A 19,630-nucleotide genomic window follows, 5' to 3' on the forward strand; every position below is an offset into this window, starting at 1 on the left:
TCAAAAATAGCAGATCTACAAGCTCATAGCGCGGCACCGAGTGCCGCGCTATGAGCTTGTAGATCTGCTATTTTAGAAAAATCGTGAAAATGTGTGCAAATCTTTGAATATATTTATTCTTTTAAAGTGAACATTTTTAACTAAAATCTTTGATTCTGGGGGGTCCCTGGAACAAAATATTTTGAGATGGGGGGTCCGCGGTGAAATACATATAATCTTGACGATAAAGTCTGAGAACCACTGATATAGCAACAGTTTTTTCAAAAAACTGTTTTAGACGACATTTGTAGAATATGTATTCATAGATTTGCACGAATCTTCTAGATTTTTCTAAAATAGCAGATCTACAATGCTATATGTTATATATTTTTATATTTTATGCTATATGTGCTATATATTTTTGAATAGCCCAAAGAAATCAAAAAATTACTCACAGAATGCGTTCCAGGTCTCAATGGGTTAAACAAGACAAAAGAGTCCAAACTTTGTCATGGTGTTTTTGCAGAAACAAAATGAATAAAAATACAAATACATACAAAAATGTAAAAAAGCTAAAGAATTAAAAACACGACCCAGTATGATTTAAGTTGAAGAAGATGACCACATTACAAAACACAAACATCTCTAACAGCAGCATTGTAAATAGGCCTGTCACAATTAATACATACTCGTCTAATCACAATTATTTGATATAGTCGCAATTATCTTTGCATCATCGTCATGATCGTTTCCATGTTCAAAGACTTTTTCAAATACTTAAAAAAATAGCAGATCTACAAGCTTACAACACACGTGTTGCTATTTCCGCTATGTAAAAAAAGAAGGAAAAAAAAGTATAAAGTTATATCTTTGTATATTTAAGTTATTTGTCACATCTGCCCTGTGCAATATTTTATTACGAAGCCTAAAAGGCAAACAGAAATTAAATCTGTATTCATATGTTCCAATGTTCAATGCCAAAAACACAATTAAATCGACAATTAATCGTCAACCTAAATTGTGTATCAACTGAGGTTCTGCAGGCACAATGTAATGGACAGCAACAACACCCAAGGAAAGGTATGTGATGTTAGACATGTGAGGTTAAAAAGACCTGAGGCCGATTTAAAAAAAAATCTAAATCCTAATTTTCTTTTGAAAATAATGTAAAAAATATTTTTTCACGATTTTTCAAAAATAGCAGATCTACAAGCTCATAGCGCGGCACTCGGTGCCGCGCTATGAGCTTGTATATCTGCTATTTTTGAATAGCTAAAGAATTCTCAAATGACACAGATGCGTTCCAGGTCTCAATGGTTTAAGGACCATAGTTTCATTTTGATGTAGACTTAGTTTTCTGTCATATTATATAACGTGTTTATTTTTCAACTATTGCAAGATGAACTGCAGTGGATCTTGGAAAGGGTTAGTGATTACAAAAGAGAAAGGAAAATAAACTGTGTCACTTGAAGCCTATGAAAGCGACCAGAATAAAGGGCACGTTTGTTTTCATCATGGCTGTCATGGCTGTCATGGCTGTCATGGCTGTGTGTGTGTGTGTGTGTGTGTGTGTGTGTGTGTGTGTGTGTGTGTGTGTGTGTGTGTGTGTGTGTGTGTGTGTGTGTGTGTGTGTGTGTTAATACCTCGTGCCAGCTACTGCACCATCATTCTTCCCCAGGGGCTCATCTAGCTCTACCCCACACCACTCACCCTTGGCAAAGTCGGTCTCTCCAATATAGCGGACCGCTCCCATTTTGGTGCCCCCAACCTGGCAACACAAAGGAGGGAGACTCATTATTACTCATGGAATAAAGCAAAATAAGATCTCAAGACTGAAAAAAATGTAATGGTGATGTTTATAGGTATTATCGTTGTAAACCTATGTTGCTGCTGTTCTACACGCAGCCTAATCAGTTGAAGAAATCACAGACTGAGGCTTTAACGTTTGATTTCTGAGACCATTCATTCACATGGAAGATGCTTCTGAACACGTATTCTATTGATAGTTTGACCACTTAAAATACTCTTCAATCTTTATATAACTAATAGCCGAAAATAGCCGATCTACAAGCTCACAACACGTCGCGGTGCGACGTGTTGCGAGCTTGTAGATCTGCTATTTTTCGGTGTGCAACATGCTTTCATAGAAGACATGCTGACTTCTATGGAATCCAAATGACTGCAATCAGTCGTGGCGACTGAGAACTATAATCCATGATTACTGCATGTCTGCAATGTCCATAATGTATGTCATCAATCAATCAATCAATCAATCAATCAGTATGTCTGACTGTCTGTCAGTAAAATGTCTGTCTTAAACATCTAACATGGAGCAGGTGGCTAGGGAGAAAATGAATAGAATACATCAGCAGTGAGGTGGTAATTTAAGCTCGCCCTGTACTGAAACCAAAGATGAGTTCTGTACCACAATATAGCTATCAAAGGCTTCACCATTAAAGGCATTATGGCATGACAGACATCATTCTCAAACATGTATTTCTGTTTACTTGTGCATATTGTAAGCATTCATGCAAATCAAACATGGTGGCACTCCACAAAAAACATCTGTTACTTCAGCAACAGGTTCAGATTTTAGACCCAGTGAAAGAAATTGCTTTCTTTTCTTTCTAGAGCAGAAATGTCAGAATTCTCATTCAATGTTAATAGAAATCTCACACGTTATTAACGGAGGACATTTGCAACAATAGGGGAAGTACTTCTCACATATACCAGTAGAGAGCAGACTCTTGTCTCTGTATTGCAAAGACAGAAAGGGCCTTGAATATGAGAGCTCACTGTGCGCAACGTAAAAATGCTCCTCTACGAGGTTTGATCAACTGTACATATGGGAAAATAGCTGATCTAAAATGCCGATCTACACTCACAAAGTATTGCATCACGATGCGTTGTGAGCTTGTAGATCAGCTATTTTCACAATAAAAAAAAATATATGCCCAAAACATGGACACCAGGTTGAAAGTTGTTTTAAAAGATGCTGATATAAGTATACTGGAAATGTCAGGACGTTGAACAGTATTCCTCCTTTGATTATACAAAATGGTCCATGAAATACAGGTACAGAAATGCATCCTCATTTAGAATAAAGCTCCTTTGGGTATTTAAATCACAAAAACCCTCTATGGGTCACAAATATATCTAAACAATCTTTTCAACGTCACACATATCTGTGACCTAACCCAAAAGGTAATTACCATGTTTTGCAAACGCAGGCCTATTTCTGATAGCATCTTTTAACTTTAAAGATGTCTAATAATATTTAGTAATTGCTTTGATCGCATTACGAGCAAACCCAGCTAAACTACAGTAAGATCCTGACCTGTTCTTTTCCGAAACCGCAGATACCTGAACTGAAAACCCACTGAGAATATTGTGAAGCTATTTTAAACACTCCACCAAGTTGGGTGGGTGGTTCACAGTGGGCCGGACTCAGCATGACAGCAGTGATTATAGCTTTCGGAGCACCAGTGTTCCTATAAGACAGCTAGATAGCATGACCCTCCCTTTGGCTGGTGTTTTAGAAAATCTCAATTCAGGGTTGAACTCTGAAAGCCAAAAGTATTTGCAAGAACTAAATGTTCCACCTCAGTTGTTAAGCTTATGGATATGGGTTCAGGGAAAGGCTGCCATCTTTATTAATGAGACAAGGTGTGAAAGAGTGAGATATAGCACACATACAGTAACCTGCACATTTCAGGCAGGCAATCACATCAGGGAGTCGAATCCCTCTACTCAGAATCAGTGTACAGTACTGGAGAGAATATTTGTGTACTCCCTCTCAATAGGCTGAGGAAAAGTGTCCGCCTCAACAGCAACAACAATCCTACAATGACAGGGGCCTAATCACTGAACACAAAAAACACAAACCATCGTCATAGCTGTACCAGTTCATGGGAGACACGTGTCAGACCAAACACGGCACACCCACTTGTGGGTGAAAGAACAACAAACAAAGAATACGAGCAGTTGAGCGAAGCCTCCGGAGAGGAGGCATAGAACATTACTTCATGAGGAAGAAAAGTGGTCAAATAACGCAAGCATAAATGGTAGCAAAAAGTTATTGGGAGAAAAGATGGACCCTGGTGAAAGCAAGATTTCTCCTTCATCCTTTTTATGGTGCAATCTGGTTATTACTTTGAAATGTTAGCTAATAATAGATAGCGCTATATTGGCTCAAAGATCACAAGGTGTTGACTTGTGTGAAAATGTGTTTTTCCACTAAGACTGCCTCTGTTTTGAGAAAACATCTCTTTGTCTCCTCAAAGAATGTTCAATTAGTAACATTTGCTTTGGGTCTGTGACACATCTACTGCAGTGGTTTTCAACCTTTTTCATGCCAAGGACCCCTAAATTGATTTGGCCGCGGACCCCCATTTGAAAATGTTTTGTGCCAGGGACCCCCAGAAGCAAAGATATCAGTTAATTTTCGCTTTAAAAAATATAAATATTCAAAGATATGCACACTTTTTCAAGGTTTTTCAAAAATAGCAGATCTACAGGCTCAGAGCTTGTATACCTGCTATTTTTGAATAGCCAAAGCTAAGTGGTTAAAAAATTATTGTGACACTATTAACTAATTTTGCTGGGGACCCCCTGGTACTCCCTCAAGGACCACTGGTGGTCCCCGGACCACTGGTTGAAAACCACTGATCTACTGGATCAAGTCACATCAAATCAAATTGCAGTCATGATGTGAATGACTATGACGTTCATATTGTATTAAATAAATGTGGCAGGAGAAACTTATTAAGGATGCCGGCAAATTGGTTGGACATTTTGCCACAGTAAACTGCACCCTCGACTTGACATGTCCCTTTGAATCCACTCCACTGACTGAGGTTCAGAAACAAGATTCAGAGCTTTATTGATTACTATGGAAGAAGTCTAGTGACACAATGAATCAGCACTTTAGGGAAGATTATTAGGCTTGAATCACAGGAAACAAATGAGCCAAAGCCAGCAGCAAAGAACATAGAGGGCAGTAACACAGAGTGGTAGTGGTCTTGTGTGTGTGGAAAGTCTAGTCATATTTGATCTCTTATGACAATATTAACGGCATTTTAACTTTTCACCAAAACTAAATTGACATGGTTTAAACTAGCATGCCACATTTGGGCCAGAGTGGAATGAATGCTTTGGCTCAGGCAATGCTCAATGCCTTGCCCTGACTCAAACGCAGATATCAATTTATGCTTAACTTTCCTTTTTCTAAGATAAGCTTTAATGTTTTCAGGGGAAAATGCTAGCCCTGAAATTATGGGTGGGGCACGGGTCAATTGCATGCTGTAGCTCCAAAAGCAAACCACTCCAGCTAGATGATGGAGATGCTTGGAAATAGATGGATTACACTGATCAATATGCCAGGGCTGTTCTCTCCTCTCGTAAGTGCTGAAAGTAATCCAGTGTGACTTACAATATTGGCCAGTGGGAAGGCTTCTAGCTCTATCCAACAGTAAGTGGAAAGCAACATGACCTATGCCCAATAACTGTTTGCAAACAGTACATCATACAATGCTATGGTTTGGTAAGAGACCAGCAACAATTTTAAGATTAAGGCTGGGAAATTCATCAATATTATATCGATATTGTGATAGCATACAAAGTGTTGTCTTTTCCTGGTTTTAATCACTTCACCCTCATTTTATTCTTTCAAAAATTGACAGAAATTCTCAAAAATAGCGAATAGCTGATGAACGTGCGACATGTTGTGAACTTGTACATCTGCTACTTTTTCTATTATTTTTTACTATAAAAGGTATTTTTTTTACTATAAAGGGATATTCAGGCATTCATTATATTTATATTATATTATTGCCCCAATAGGCTGTGCTGCTCCTTAACGGTTGCTTTGCCTGTGTGCTGCATGTCAACAAGCCTGTTTTGTGTCCCTTGAAAGTAGATTTTAAGGTGCTGGATGAACTGGGGACTGCTTAGCTTTAATACATGCTTTGCTGCATTCAAGGAGCTTCCATTGTTGTTATTTTTTAATTGTTTTGGGCCAATTTGGAAGCCCTACCCCCACGGGTTGTTGTGGTTGATTATTATTAGAGGCAGACTTCACTAGAAAGGCCATGGGGTCACCAAAATCAATAGGATCCATCCAGCAGTTAGATTAGAGAAATTTGGGTTAAGGGTGGGAGCTAGCTCATCCCTCCCTCTGCGGGCATGCAGGTGCACAGCACATTCCAGACAGTAGTTTCCAGACACATATACCCATACACAACCAATGCAAAACAAATTAAAATAAAACAAAATCTTCAAAAAGGTAAACAGCTTGAGTCAACAACATTTGACCCATCATTGAAATTAAGGACATGGAACTCACCAAGACACGGTCTCCAATTCGAAGGTCTTTATCCCCGCCTTTCTTAACTGAACCACTGTCGGACATGTTGGACCCAGACTCATTTCCTGTTTTCATTCCGGTGTTGAGCAGGCCCTCTCTGAGTGTCATCACCACCCGCTGGCCGGTAGACGAACTGCCGTTACCGTGATGGCTCTGGCCCATCTGCGAATCAGTGGATTGGCTATCGCTCCCCTCGCCCATCATTTGTCGGGTAAGCTTCGAGGGGCGTGTGAAGATGCCCTGGAGGGCCTGGCACTCAAAGTAGCGTACCCCGCCCACTGAACCATCGTTTTTGCCAACTAGGTCATTCAGTACAACACCCGCCCACTGTCCCGGAGCAAACTGGGTCTCTCCCAGGTAGGCAATGACTCCTGGTTTGACGCCGTTGACCCAGACGTTTTCACCCACTGTGTAGTCCCCCAAAACATCATCACCGACTTCAGAGAGCTTAGTTGGTGTTGGCGTGGTGGCCTTCAGCGGAGAGTCTGAGGAGACAGAGAACAACACAACATGCATGGTTACAATGATATCGAACAGTAAGGGACTGCAACTTAAGTGCCTAAACAAAAGGAACACAAAAGTTGAATAATAATACTGGTGAAGAAATTGTATTAAAATGTCACCCTCTAATACAGGTTAAATAGCCAGAATGTCATAGCGATGCAATTAAGCACATGTACTGTATGTATGCAACTGAAATACAATGTATTCACATTCCATCTGATGAAGTTTCACATTCAAAATGAATTTAATTAGACCACACCTGTGTAAAGCATCCTAATCCCAAGTGTTGCCGAATGTCCCTTGAAACTATCCAGTATCCACCCAACTTCACCACGTCACGGTGCACACCCAGCACAACAACAGTGTTGCTTTTGCAACAGCACAAGTTTTTGTGAGATTAGGCATTACTCTCATTCCTAAATGGGTCAGAGAGCTGGAGCCTCTGATGTGCTATGATTAACCCTAGTATTGCCTGATGGATACTTAGTTGTTTGCTGGCTGCTGGTGTCCCATGGAAAAACTAAACAATCGGCCGGATCTCAGGACTGCAGCATGTACCACCAACAGCAGTCAATCTGCTGCACTGTGTGTGTGTGTGTGTGTGTGTGTGTGTGTGTGTGTGTGTGTGTGTGTGTGTGTGTGTGTGTGTGTGTGTGTGTGTGTGTGTGTGTGTGTGCGTGTGCGTGTGCATGTATTTGAGTGTGTCTGTAAGTCTGTGTGCGTGCGTGCGTGCATGCGTGTGTAAACATGTGTGTACAAACATAGCTGGTGCCACTGTGACACCCTGAGAAAGGGCCTTGGGGCCCCAATGTCTGCACTCTATGCCCCAATTGCTCCCATATGTTGTTATGTCAGACTCATTGGCATAAATGCAAATGTATACCAACTAGAACAAATAAGATATTTTAAAGGGGTTTTTAGCTTGAGAATACAGCTTTTATGCGTTCAAGTACACTATACTGTCTCCAGTGCATATTTGGGAATGGCATGCTGGTCATTTCCTGTTGTTGATGTTTTGAATAAACAACCATGCTTCAAACAAGGCTGCAACCAGGCCCTAAAGGCGTGCGTTTTATAGTAATGGTGGATACATTTACAAGCTTTAAGCTCACGCTATTTTTGTTTTTGCCGGACCTGGAGAGCACATTTACATCCTGTGGCAGAGACCACGAAACGAGACCATGAAAAGACCACATATTTGACTTACATTTGATCCATGCTTCAAATTGTTTTTAATTGCTTCTATGACTTCCTTCAAATAACTTAGGATTTGGTATAATCCGGCCTTAACCCAAAGAAGAACTCAAATTTCATTTGACTGCAATTAATTCCACTCATTGGTTGCAGCTATTGGTTGTTGCAAAAATAATGTCATCACTGGAACCTTCATGTGGCAGGTTATTTTCAGGCCTTGTGACTATCAAAATATTGCACGACAATACAGCTTTAAAAGTGTACTAGCTGCTTCTTGGTTTGTCTTACTGATTTTATTAGATTTTTCTGTATTTAGTTATAGCCATTATCCTGCTTGCCTACATATTGCTTGTATTTATCTGGTTTTCATCTTTGCTCAAATAAATAGAAATAGTGGATGCATAGTACAAGCACTGTTCTTGTGTACAACTATGCATTTGTGCGTTTGAATGCACGTCTGTGGGTTTATGTTTATATATTTGACAACGCTGAGGAAGGACAGATTAGGTAGAAACGCGCCCGTCGCTCTGTCTGGGTGAAACGACATTAACTGAGTGCTGGCTGTTTACAGATTTACAGATTTGACACTCAATGACAGCATAGTGTATCTGACACCGCTGGCCCAAGGAGTACATTCTGAACCACCAATAGAAAAAAACATGATCTTGGTCAGCAAAAAAAAGAAAAAAAGCGCACTGGCTAAAAACTTGAGCTAACCCAATGCAGAGTGGTTGCTGGGGCAACAGAGGAGCAGTGGTAAAAGGATCCTTGGCAAGAGGAAGAGGGCTGGGAACACAGCCCTCACTTTCACTATTGTGTGCTAGCCACCTCCCACCGTCCTCTGAATTCCACTATTCACCAGTTCTGCACAATGACTCCTCCACAGCTCTGCACGGCCTCCTCCCTCCCTCCTCCCCCCCCCCCCCCCGTCCCCCTTGCTACTCTAGTTACACCCACCACCCCGCTTGTCTGTATGCTTTTCTGATCCTTTCTGATCGTTTCTGTGTCTCTCCTTTGCCGTGACGTTATGCATCTCCTTCCCTGTGTTTTCAAAAGTGTGTGCGTGCGTGTGTGCGTGCGTGCGTGCGCGCGTGCGTGCGAACATGCGCGTGTCAGGGCTGTGAATCGTCTGCTATCTCACGATTCTCGATCCGATTCTTGGGGTCACGATTCGATTAAAAATCCGTTTAATCCAATCAGTTTAATCCAAATTACTATATTGTTTTCATCTTGACTTTAACAACCAAGTGTAGCCTAGTTATTTCTGACAGCTCAAACTAAAATATATATAATACCAGAGAGGGTCGTATAAAAAATCTTGGCTTTGATGGACTCTTAGATTAGGTGTAGTTCTATTTGATGCAGAAACACAACATAATTGCCTTGATGCAAGTAACATTAACGAGTGTCAACGAGTGTCAGCTGGACAGTGACACGCCTCAGCTGTGCTGAACTGAAAGTGACTGGAGTTAGTTTAAAAAAAGCCCTTGAATATGACTGAAGACATGATAATGTTTACTGTGATCATGGTAAGCTTACATTTCATTTTGATTTTTGGAAATTGTGAATCAATTTTTAATCGTTGATAATAAGAATCGCGATTCTAACATGAATCGATTTTTTCCAACAACCCTAGTGTGTGTGTGGCTAACACTGGTGCCTGTACATGGCTGACACTTGAACCGTCACCACTACAGAGGGAAATAACAGACCTAAAATGGACTTAATCTATATGCAGTAGCATCTTTCTAGTCCATTCAATGTGCTTTACAATGTAATTCACCATCACATTCACTGGAACAGATACACCGTTACAGGGGTCAACAATGCAAGGCACCAACCTGCTCTTTGGGAGCAGTTAGGGGTTCAGTCTCTTGCTCAAGGACAGTTAAGACACGCAGCCAGGAGCCGAGCCGGGGATCGAATCGAGAACCTCCCGGCTCCCAGAATGCCGCCCCAACTCCTGAGCCACTACCGCCCTAGGCTGCACCAACGCTCCTGATTTCGTGTATAGAGGGGCGGGTGTATAGAGGCGCAGAGAGACTGCGCCTGATCCCATTGGTTCACCGATCTGTCCGTCAACCCCCGCCCCGTTAACACAACATTACGAGCGACGCCCACTGCACTCTGGTTGGTTGGGGAAATGAAACACTTCCTATACCGGGTACACCGACGCGTTCCTCCAGGCTTTTATTTTTTAGCAAAACTAAACAATAAAAGTCTGGAGATCGAGGCTACTACCGCCCCAATCAAGCTAATTATTTTATTTTTGATTCGTTTTTTTATTGTCCAATGTAATGCAGACCTTTTGGCAAGAAGTAATATAATAATGCAACTATAGTTTTGTTTACAATATTGCTTTAAAAAAACATGAACTAAAAATGTCAATGTGAGGCTACTTAACCACTTAAACCCAATATACTTTGTTGACCGGCATCCACTAGGGGTCTGTACAATACATTGCCCCCTCCCTTTTTTTCCCTCTGCGCCAAATAATTTTGTCGAATGTTCACCTAAGACATGGCCAGAATGGCGCTCGGTGTCACAGTGCTAAAGTGCCTGACCACCACCACCACGGAGGATGTGAGTTCGAATCCACCGTGGTGCATCCGGCTTTGTCGAGCGTCCACACGAATACAATTGGCCCGTGTTCGGGGGAGGGAAAGGGGTTAAACATGTTTTTCCTTTTAAAAGACATGCCCAAAATAGGGATGCTAGGGTTCAAGTGGGCTTTGTGTTTTATTTTTATTATATTCAAATGTTATTTCATAATGTGTTTATTTTGCTGTCTCCATTTTGGCGTCTTGATGTTTTAATGCTTAATGTTTTTGTAAAGCACTTTGAAAAGCCTTGTTGTTGAATTGTGCTATACGAATAAACTTGCCTTGCCTAAGGACAAGTTGCGATCTAATGGCTATTTATCAGTAAAAGATGAAATAAAAAAGGTCCCTAGAAACAAACTGGGCATTTCAATGCAAAAGATGGGAGTACAACATGCTCTCAAGTGAGGTCTAGTTGTCAGAGATAAGAGTGGGGAAATATTTAATTCTTGCATACTTTACATACTTACCTGGCTACAGCTATGTAAGTTATCACTAGATCTTACGTGACTTAGTAAAAAACTATGCTCAATATGTATTCTATTTAATTTACAGGTTTTACCGAGGCTGTGGCAGACAAGCATAGTTTCTTGAAATTATTCGGTGGGTTAACATTGTTCAATGTCATATTTAGAGAAGATAAAAGGAAGCAAGACTGAGAAATCAGTGCTAAAATATTATTACCAAGACAAGGTAGCCTAGCCAAGACAAAGAGAGAGCTGACCCTTTTTAAACCTGGTCCCTGGTGAGGAACAGTCACTGCTGTGTAGCTACAGTATTGTGGCTATGCTTAGGATATCTTTGCAAAAAAAAACATCTACTTCACCTCCACAGCATGGAAGTCTCTATTTTTATAACTAGGAAAGACTGCGCCAATTTCTCCATACCCTTACAATACACAGTGCCTGTCACCATCCTTCACATGGATGAAATGTCATGTTTGTAAGTATGAAAAACTCCAAGCCCCTGGTGCACAGCATTATGTGTATGTAAAACCCTATATTAAGTAGGTGTTCATTCCAGTCCTAGGCAGTGGCAGAGGGAGAAAGGGTCGGCCCTCTTCTGAAAACCCTTGTCTCTACTTGTGTCTAACGACATTTGAGTTCCACCGTAAGATCTTGTGACTGTTATGCTTCACAGTGGGAATGAGCCTCTCTGTGATGTTCTAACTCATGACGCAGGGCACTTTACGCTCTGTTAAGAGTAAGTCAGCTTTCAACACAGTTGCCCTTTAACCACTTTTAATCGGGCATCCCTATTTTGGGCAGGTATGCAGGGTAGGTGCAGAGATTTTCAAAACATTTCAAAATAATCAAAACATTGCTAAGATTTTCAAAATAGTTCAACATTTTTCTAATGTTTTCACATTGTTCATGTTTTTTTTTCAAGTTTTTTTAATAGGACTTACTAAGTGGTTAAACCACACTACCAGATCAGGTGATGGAATGGGGTAGAAAGCAGTGGTGTGTTCTACCGTAGAAAAATCTTCGTAGCCAAGCGTAGCCATCCAAAAACCGTCAGAGAAAGCGTATCTGATACGCAGGAGGAGGGGCTGGGGGGCAAGCAAGAATGTAAACTTCAGTTCAAATAGCCTTTTTCATGTGATAACGTGGCGTCTGCGGTGAAGGCTTATATGTGACTATTGTCTTGAGGTGATAATGACCGCTGGCCGTTGGCGTTTTGAAGTAATTCACACATTAACTACTTAACAATAGAGCGACGACCACACACACGTGTACATCCGCGTATGTGCGCGTGCACCTGCCGTGCGTGTGGGAGGGAATAATTATAGTATGCCCTCCGAAAAAACCTAGAACACACCACTGGTAGAAAGGTACAGTACAAGGCCAGGTTAGTGTCAGGGCAGGAGGGTGACCAGACGTCCCAGTTTGGCCGGGATTGTCCCGGTTTCAAGCTGGGTGTCCTGAGTCCCGACAAACATCTCTAAAACACTACTATGTCCCGGTTTTTCAACATTCACAACGAAAATGTCCCGGTTTTCGCCAGAATTAAAAATGATATAGTTGTTTTCAGTGGTTTCATAAACGTTTATCATGTTCTTTTCATGTTCACATGCTCACCTATTAACCAATCAGAAAACATGAACAAATGCACTGCGTTGTCTGAATTCTACGCTGAGGCTGATGTCTGCCTGCATGCTACACCTATGGTGCGTATACATGTGTGCATGTGCGTGCATGCATGTGCATGAATAGCTGTGCGCGTGCATGACAAACGTGCACATTTATTTAAGATTTGTTTTCTTCCTTTTTTGTAGTGCCTTTGTTTAGAGAGGGATAGGGAAAGTAGGCTGACAGGAAATGGGCAGAGAGGTGGGGTGGGGTGACACGCAGAAAAGGTCGTCGGGAACGGGAGTCGAACCCGCGACACGCTGTCAGGCTGGCTGGCATTGCAGCCTAGGGTGCCTGGACCGTCACGCTACGGCCCAGGCCCACTCTTATGGTTTCTAGGACACGTCTCCCTTATACTGTAACTCCCTCATTCCTTGTGCGAGTGATTCAAGAATGGAAAGTTGCCAGTCACTGAGAGTGAGAGAATAACATTGAATCCATTATTGAGGCAATTTTTGTTTGGTAACTTAAGTGAAAAAAAAAAAAAAAAAAAACACTACATGAGATAACACATTTAGTAAATAAACAAGTCAAACAAGTGTTAAAGAACACAACCTAAAAAACAGACCTCTAAAATAACAAAGTGGAGAAATTCCTAGCTGACAGAAGCTAGCCCCTTTCTGAACATGTTTCACCCCGACTCTAATGTTGAAAATGAAACCATCTTCATCACGACACATACTAGCCTAGATACCTATTATATCAATAAAGATGTATACACTATTATCCACATGTTCTTCATATTTGACTAACGACCATATTCCAAACTATTCACTCACTGAATGCTGAAATGAACACACTTGAACCCAATTCAACGTTTCTGTCAAGAGCAAACAAGGGTTTCAAGCCAGATTCACAATGACAGTCAAATACTAACCTCTTTGCAACCTGCAGTACACATTAATACTCTGCAATCAAATCATTATGAATACTGTAACATTTACAACAAATTAAGCACAATTCTCTGTTATAACAGCTGCTTTTTATGACTCTTACACAGTGTCCCCCTCCTTCCTTCCTGCTCACTAAATTCCTCAGTTAACTCGAACCATGACATAGCCCTGCTCCCTTTGATAAGTACTTCCCATGAAGACTAATCACTATATTGTCCTATCTTCAAGGGTAGGCTAACTGCTGATTATTTTAATGTGAAGCACATTGAGTTGACTTCATATACATTGTGCTATACAAATACAATTGAGTGTACTTCAATAGTCTTGGGTATGCTTAGTTGAAAGTTGAGGATATGTATAGTTATAATAGTGATTTCAATGGCTTTTGGTTGTCTTTTCAGACTCAACAAAAATAATAAACATGTTTTTCTCTGTGTATCGTTCCATTCCTATAGGCGATAAAGACAGGTTACTATAATAATGCTAGCCTTATTCAGAAAAATCTGCCTGCAGTAAAATCTGAGCAAGACAGTCTTATGAACACATTCTCTTATACTCAAATAACCACATAACAATAAAAGTCCACAAATGTTAAACGTTCAAAGGCATCTCCAGCATGACTAACTATGTGTATGAGTAATTTTTCCTTTCCCATAAGTTCAAGGAGGGTGAGAGAGAGAAGTAACTTACTGTCTTTAGTGACAACAACAGGGCCGGAAGTTCCTCCAGCTGAGGTTCTTCCCACAGGGCTGGAATGTTTTGGCCCCCGGCCAGGGATCTTCAGTCCACTGGACTTGAGCATATTCATTCTATAGTGGTCGGGGAGCTGGCCCAGGGGCTGAGAACTTCTTCCCAGCTGTTGAAGGCTTGTGGATCAGGCACTAGATGTGGGAATGATGGCTCTCTCCTTCCATGTTTATCTGTAGCGGAACGATAATGAGAGAAAAGATATATAGGAATAAAGCTCATGGTGCTGCATGTTGGCTCACTGGAAAGGCTACATGGAACAGAGAGGTATCATTGGTAACTCTTGTGAAGGAAGTAACATTACACAACACTTTTATGTCAATATGGCTGCCATGAAAAAGTTAAATTATATCCAGGAGACATCGGTGTAACAGAGAGCATATTTAGAAGCACTGGCGTGGAGTTTGATTTGAAGATATTACACTAACACCTTTGTGTTGGGCATTTAAATATCCATGCAAGTAGCCTGGAGGTAGGAGGAGCAAGCTTGTGAACAGATTGCATGTTTGAACTCCTGAACTCTGGTTTGGCATAGGGCGGTGGTTCTCAAAGTGGGGTCCGGGGACCCCCAGGAGTCCTTGAGGGGGTTCCAGGGGGTCCCCAGATAAATGGTGGATAGTTAGGAACCAAATGGACCCTTAAGTGGCTGTAACTCTGAGAGTGTACAAATGGAGTGTACACTCTCAAGAGTTATGGTGGTCCGTGGTCTAATGCAGGGATTCTCAAAGTGGGGACCCCCAGGCCCAGGGCCCTATATGCCTCAGTTATTTTCAAAAAATGTTGATATTCTTTTGAAAATGTTTGAATATTTGTGTCTTTTTTAACACCACAAATCTTGTATGGGGGGTCCTTGGCAACACAATATTTTCAGATGGGGGTCCGCAGCCAAATTCATATCAATTTAGGGGTCCTTGGCATGAAAAAGTTTGAGAACTACTGGCATAGGGGATGTGAATGAGCTTTACCACCCAAAGCAGGAAAAAGGAAAACCTGTCATCATACTTTAAGTGTATTTATATGGTCTACCTCAGTACCAAAAGTGACACGTCTCTATAGATGTCGGTGGTTTCATCATCATGTGTTCAGAACAATATGACTAGGCCCTACCACTATAATACTAACAATAACAATCAAGCCACCGCTTCATACAGACACTTTCTTGGACTATCTTAAAAAATTGCTAAGATGATGCTGGTAGAAATAAATTGAAGCCTGTGTTCCTTTTCCCCCTCACTGTATTTTGGTCATATTTTGACAGATCAGTGTATGCCTGTAATATAGACATAACAGGCCTGTGTGTCCAGTTGGACCTTGGCCTACAAATAAAAGCAATTAAATTTAAGGCCATTGACTAAATATGATGTTCTAAGTCTCACAAATCACAACAACACACAATTTTGACATAAAAGGCACAGAACACCGCAGAATGTAACATCATACCAGTATCCTCATCCTCCTACAGTTTGTCTGCAATGGTTACCTACATTTTCCACATCAACCATAAACAAAAAATTCTCATCTGGAGCATATCAGTCCCATTAGACATAATCAAAATGATATCAAACACAAGTATGGGAGTGCTATAGCTACTGCTTTTCAAATAGGCTAATGCTTATAGGCTAAATGACAAACAGTCTGTCAGTTGAAACCTCTAAATTTCACAGAAACAAGATACACGGGTTTGTGTGAGAATAATGCGCACCTCAACAACAGATCTAAGACAAACGCCAGATTGATCCATTGTTGTAGCAGCTACTGCGGCAACGTGGTCTAATAGACTGCCCTTCACATCAACCCTGAGACACACCGATCACATCACAAATCACAAGCATGAATAATAAGACACTCACCTTCCTTTGCCAAATCTAAAAGAGTCAAGAGGGTGATCGAGAACCGGGGAAACTTTCAATTTTCCTTTGCAGTGAAGGGAACGCTTTTTTTAGGAGGAGGGTTGCCACTCCCTGGGCTGGGATGCAAATATGGATGCTGAGCAGATACTGAAAGGGAGAGTGTGTGTGGATCAGTGGAGTGGATGATGCGACCCGCACTACTGTCTGTCTGTCAGCGGCTCAACGGGCAGCTACCGGCTCATCTGGGTGATGGGAGGATGATGAGGAGGAGGAGGATGTTTTAAAAAAAGGACAATAATGTCTAGATCCCTAATCTATGACTGTTATATCATATGACCAGTAAACAACGCTACATTTATTAGGTCCATGGGGCGCAGCATCAGCAACACTACAGCGAACTTTACATTCGGGGGGTCTCTTTAATAAATAAAAAAAATATACCAGCGACCGTATAGCAGGCGAGGATTCCTAAAATGATGGCTTATCGTGTCGTTGTTTAGTTTGTATAATCGTATTGTTAACGTTATATATACGCATAGGGTTGGTTAGCCTTGTTGCAGCCTCCCCTGTAGTGACTCAACCCACTGTATTGGCTGCTAGACCGAACAAAGAGCTGTGAGGAAGTGACTGGACCCTCCTGGGGAAAGGATGAACACACACACACACACACACACACACACACACACACACACACAGGCCAGTTGCATTGCATGCGTGGCTTGGGCACTTCTTCTCAACCAGGCAGTTGATGATGACCTAACTAACCTATGTCTTTACATTTCATCATAGAGCTTGCCGGTCGATATCTCTTTTTCAACCCATTCGACCGTGTCTAAAGAAAGTCAAAATATCATCATCTTTCTTTATCTGCCTTAGAACTTTGTGGGTGTGGCCTCTCATGGATCCCAATCCAAACCGGCTTTGTGGAGGATAGGGTCCAGATCCCATATCGCGGAGGGACGGCTGCGCTGTGATTGGCTAGTAAGCGCTCGGTGCTACAGCTGACGACTATGACAGCCTAATCTAGTAAAGAAATAGTGCCAAACTTTATAACAAACGGTGTGACAGAACAACAGTTTTATACAGTTTCAGGAGCCCTATCATCGTCTGCGGATGTTGTCTAGTAGTTCAGTGGTTCTCAACCTTTTCAGGCCGTGACCCACCTAAATCATCATGTTTGAACTGGGGACCCCCCACCCTGACAAGCACACTTTGCAAACTGTTAATGCAGTATTCAATCAATCAATTAATTTTAGGAGTTGAGGCATAAGGCATTGCATTTAGTTTGACTCGGTTCCACAGATATTGTGAAAATAGCAGATCTACAAGCTCACAAGCGAGGCATTTATTATCAAAAGCATTTCCTCTTTCTTAGTTTATTTGACAATTTGGCCAATGTTTGACAAGTTTGTTGATTATTTTTGATGCAGTTGGTCTTTTTTAATTCAATTTCTTTAGATATTAAACATTTTAATTGTCACTTTACTGTCATCTGGGGACCCCCCCCAAAATCACGTGGGGACCCCCCTGGGGGTCCCGATCCACAGGTCGAGAACCACTGGTCTAGTTAGACAACATGACTGCGTGCATGCATGCACGGCACGCACGCGCGCTCGAATGAACACGCACGCACGCATACGCTCACACTAACTCGCCAATCACAGCGTGACCCTCCTTCCGGGCTATGGGATGCAGATGACATTCTAACGCTGTATTGGACAGCGGCGCTGCCCATGTGAATCTGAGAGATGACGTGATTTTGTTTCTTCTTAATGTTATACCCCCATGTTGATTGTTGAAGTAGAATAGTGTAATGAATGATGACCCATGTGTTTAAGCACGCTGCTATCCAAAATGTAGAATTCCCTTCCCTATCAACAGTTATTCAGTAAATCTGAAGTGAGTTATGACATTTCCCCAAATGCTAAAAGAACCAGCTTGCTCGTAGTCAGGGGATATTAAAAAAAATCTTGGAATAAATTCCTTACCAAAAAATATCTTCACCAATGTGTTTGTAAAAGGTGTCTAGTAACACATCTCACAAAGACTGAAATGCAGTTCCCCTAGGAGAATTTTTGACAGCTGCTGAAAGTTGGGGTACCCACCATTTCCCTGTATTTCTATGCAGGGGGAAAAAAATCTAATTTTAATTCTGTTTTAAGTAGCATGTGAGGGGTCAAACTAGGGTGCTTTTATGATTCTGAATCCATTGCAAGCATTTTTTTGCACCAAAACCACTCCTTGGGCTAAAAACGGCCATAGCCATCCTTTTCCAGGTATACTTATTGTGTAAAAAGCCCATTGAGGGCTGGTCCCATGTCCTAAGCACCCTGCAGTGCAGTAGTTATCTTGACTTTACGGCTATAATTTCTCATGACTTAAGCATGCACATGTTCATGTGTTTGTTGTTGAAAAGCACCATCAGGCCATCGGCTATTTTTAGCACCATAGTAGCCATCTGTTGATGTGGAGAGGTGGATTCAGCAACCTTTTCACACCTTTCAACCAGTGTTGATTTTGTCGACTAAAACTATGACGGAAAATCGTCAACTACCTTTTTTCCACTGACAAACTAAATAAAAAAAAACTAAGCTACTATGACTAAAACTAAGACTAAATAATTATATAATCAATTTCTTCAACAAATAAAAACTAGACAAAAATGTTAGGGAGTGACTATTGATATCCAGCAGAACTAAAAGACAAGTCATGTTATGCTCGTTTGGGCTTGGGTGTTGCGCTCTGAAAATAGCAGATCCACAAGCTCACAACGTGCCGCGAGCTTGTAGATCGGCTATTTTCAGCATGCAACAAAGTGTAAAATCAGACATTTCGACACCATCAATCCCTGCCAAAATACATTTTAGTCGACTAAATAAACTGCACATTTAGTCAACTAAAGCTAGACTAAAACATTTCAGATGACTAAAATATGACTAAAACTAAATTTTATTCAAAAAACTATGACTAAAACTACATCAAAATGTGCTGTCAAAATCAACACCGTATTCAACCAACTGATCTCCTGACTTTATTCCACTTACAGTCTGTAGGCCTACTGTAGTAGTCTGGACAACAAAGTGCTCAGAGCAGAATGAATGCCTCTGCTCTGGTAATTAACCAAAATCTAAACCACCCTTGCTGATTGCTTGATTGACTGATCTAATTCAGCTGCCAGGTCAGTGTGACCCTAGACCTCACAGCAACTCAAACACACAGCAAATGCAAAGAGAACAATCCAAACATGAATTGACCAAACAAAAAACATTATGAACTTCTTAACTTATTTATAATAATATGAACTTTAATCATGATGGCAGCTACATCATGTGTCTCGCTAGCCAATCACAGTGCTGAATAGAGTCAG

General features: G+C 41.2%; 2 protein-coding genes across 3 annotated transcripts in view; one reads left to right on the forward strand and one right to left on the reverse strand.

Moving 5' to 3' along the window:
• Nucleotides 1-16,605, reverse strand: part of clip2 (CAP-GLY domain containing linker protein 2) — a 43,091-nt gene extending 26,486 nt beyond the window's left edge. For both annotated transcript variants that reach the window (XM_080435171.1, XM_080435170.1), the window contains exons 1-4: nucleotides 16,264-16,605; nucleotides 14,357-14,586; nucleotides 6,323-6,828; nucleotides 1,623-1,747 (exon numbers count right to left, since the gene is read on the reverse strand). In XM_080435171.1, the coding sequence (XP_080291297.1) occupies nucleotides 1,623-1,747; nucleotides 6,323-6,828; nucleotides 14,357-14,474 (749 nt within the window). In that variant the 5' untranslated portion in view covers nucleotides 14,475-14,586; nucleotides 16,264-16,605. The remainder of the gene's footprint in view (nucleotides 1-1,622; nucleotides 1,748-6,322; nucleotides 6,829-14,356; nucleotides 14,587-16,263) is intronic.
• The window catches only part of dtx2 (deltex 2, E3 ubiquitin ligase), a 449,633-nt gene that overhangs the window by 96,760 nt on the left and 333,243 nt on the right, over nucleotides 1-19,630 (forward strand). The gene's annotated exons all lie outside the window — the stretch shown is intronic.

The sequence above is a fragment of the Gymnoscopelus braueri genome, assembly GCF_963280865.1.
Source record: "Gymnoscopelus braueri genome assembly, chromosome: 8".
Lineage (NCBI taxonomy): Eukaryota > Metazoa > Chordata > Actinopteri > Myctophiformes > Myctophidae > Gymnoscopelus > Gymnoscopelus braueri.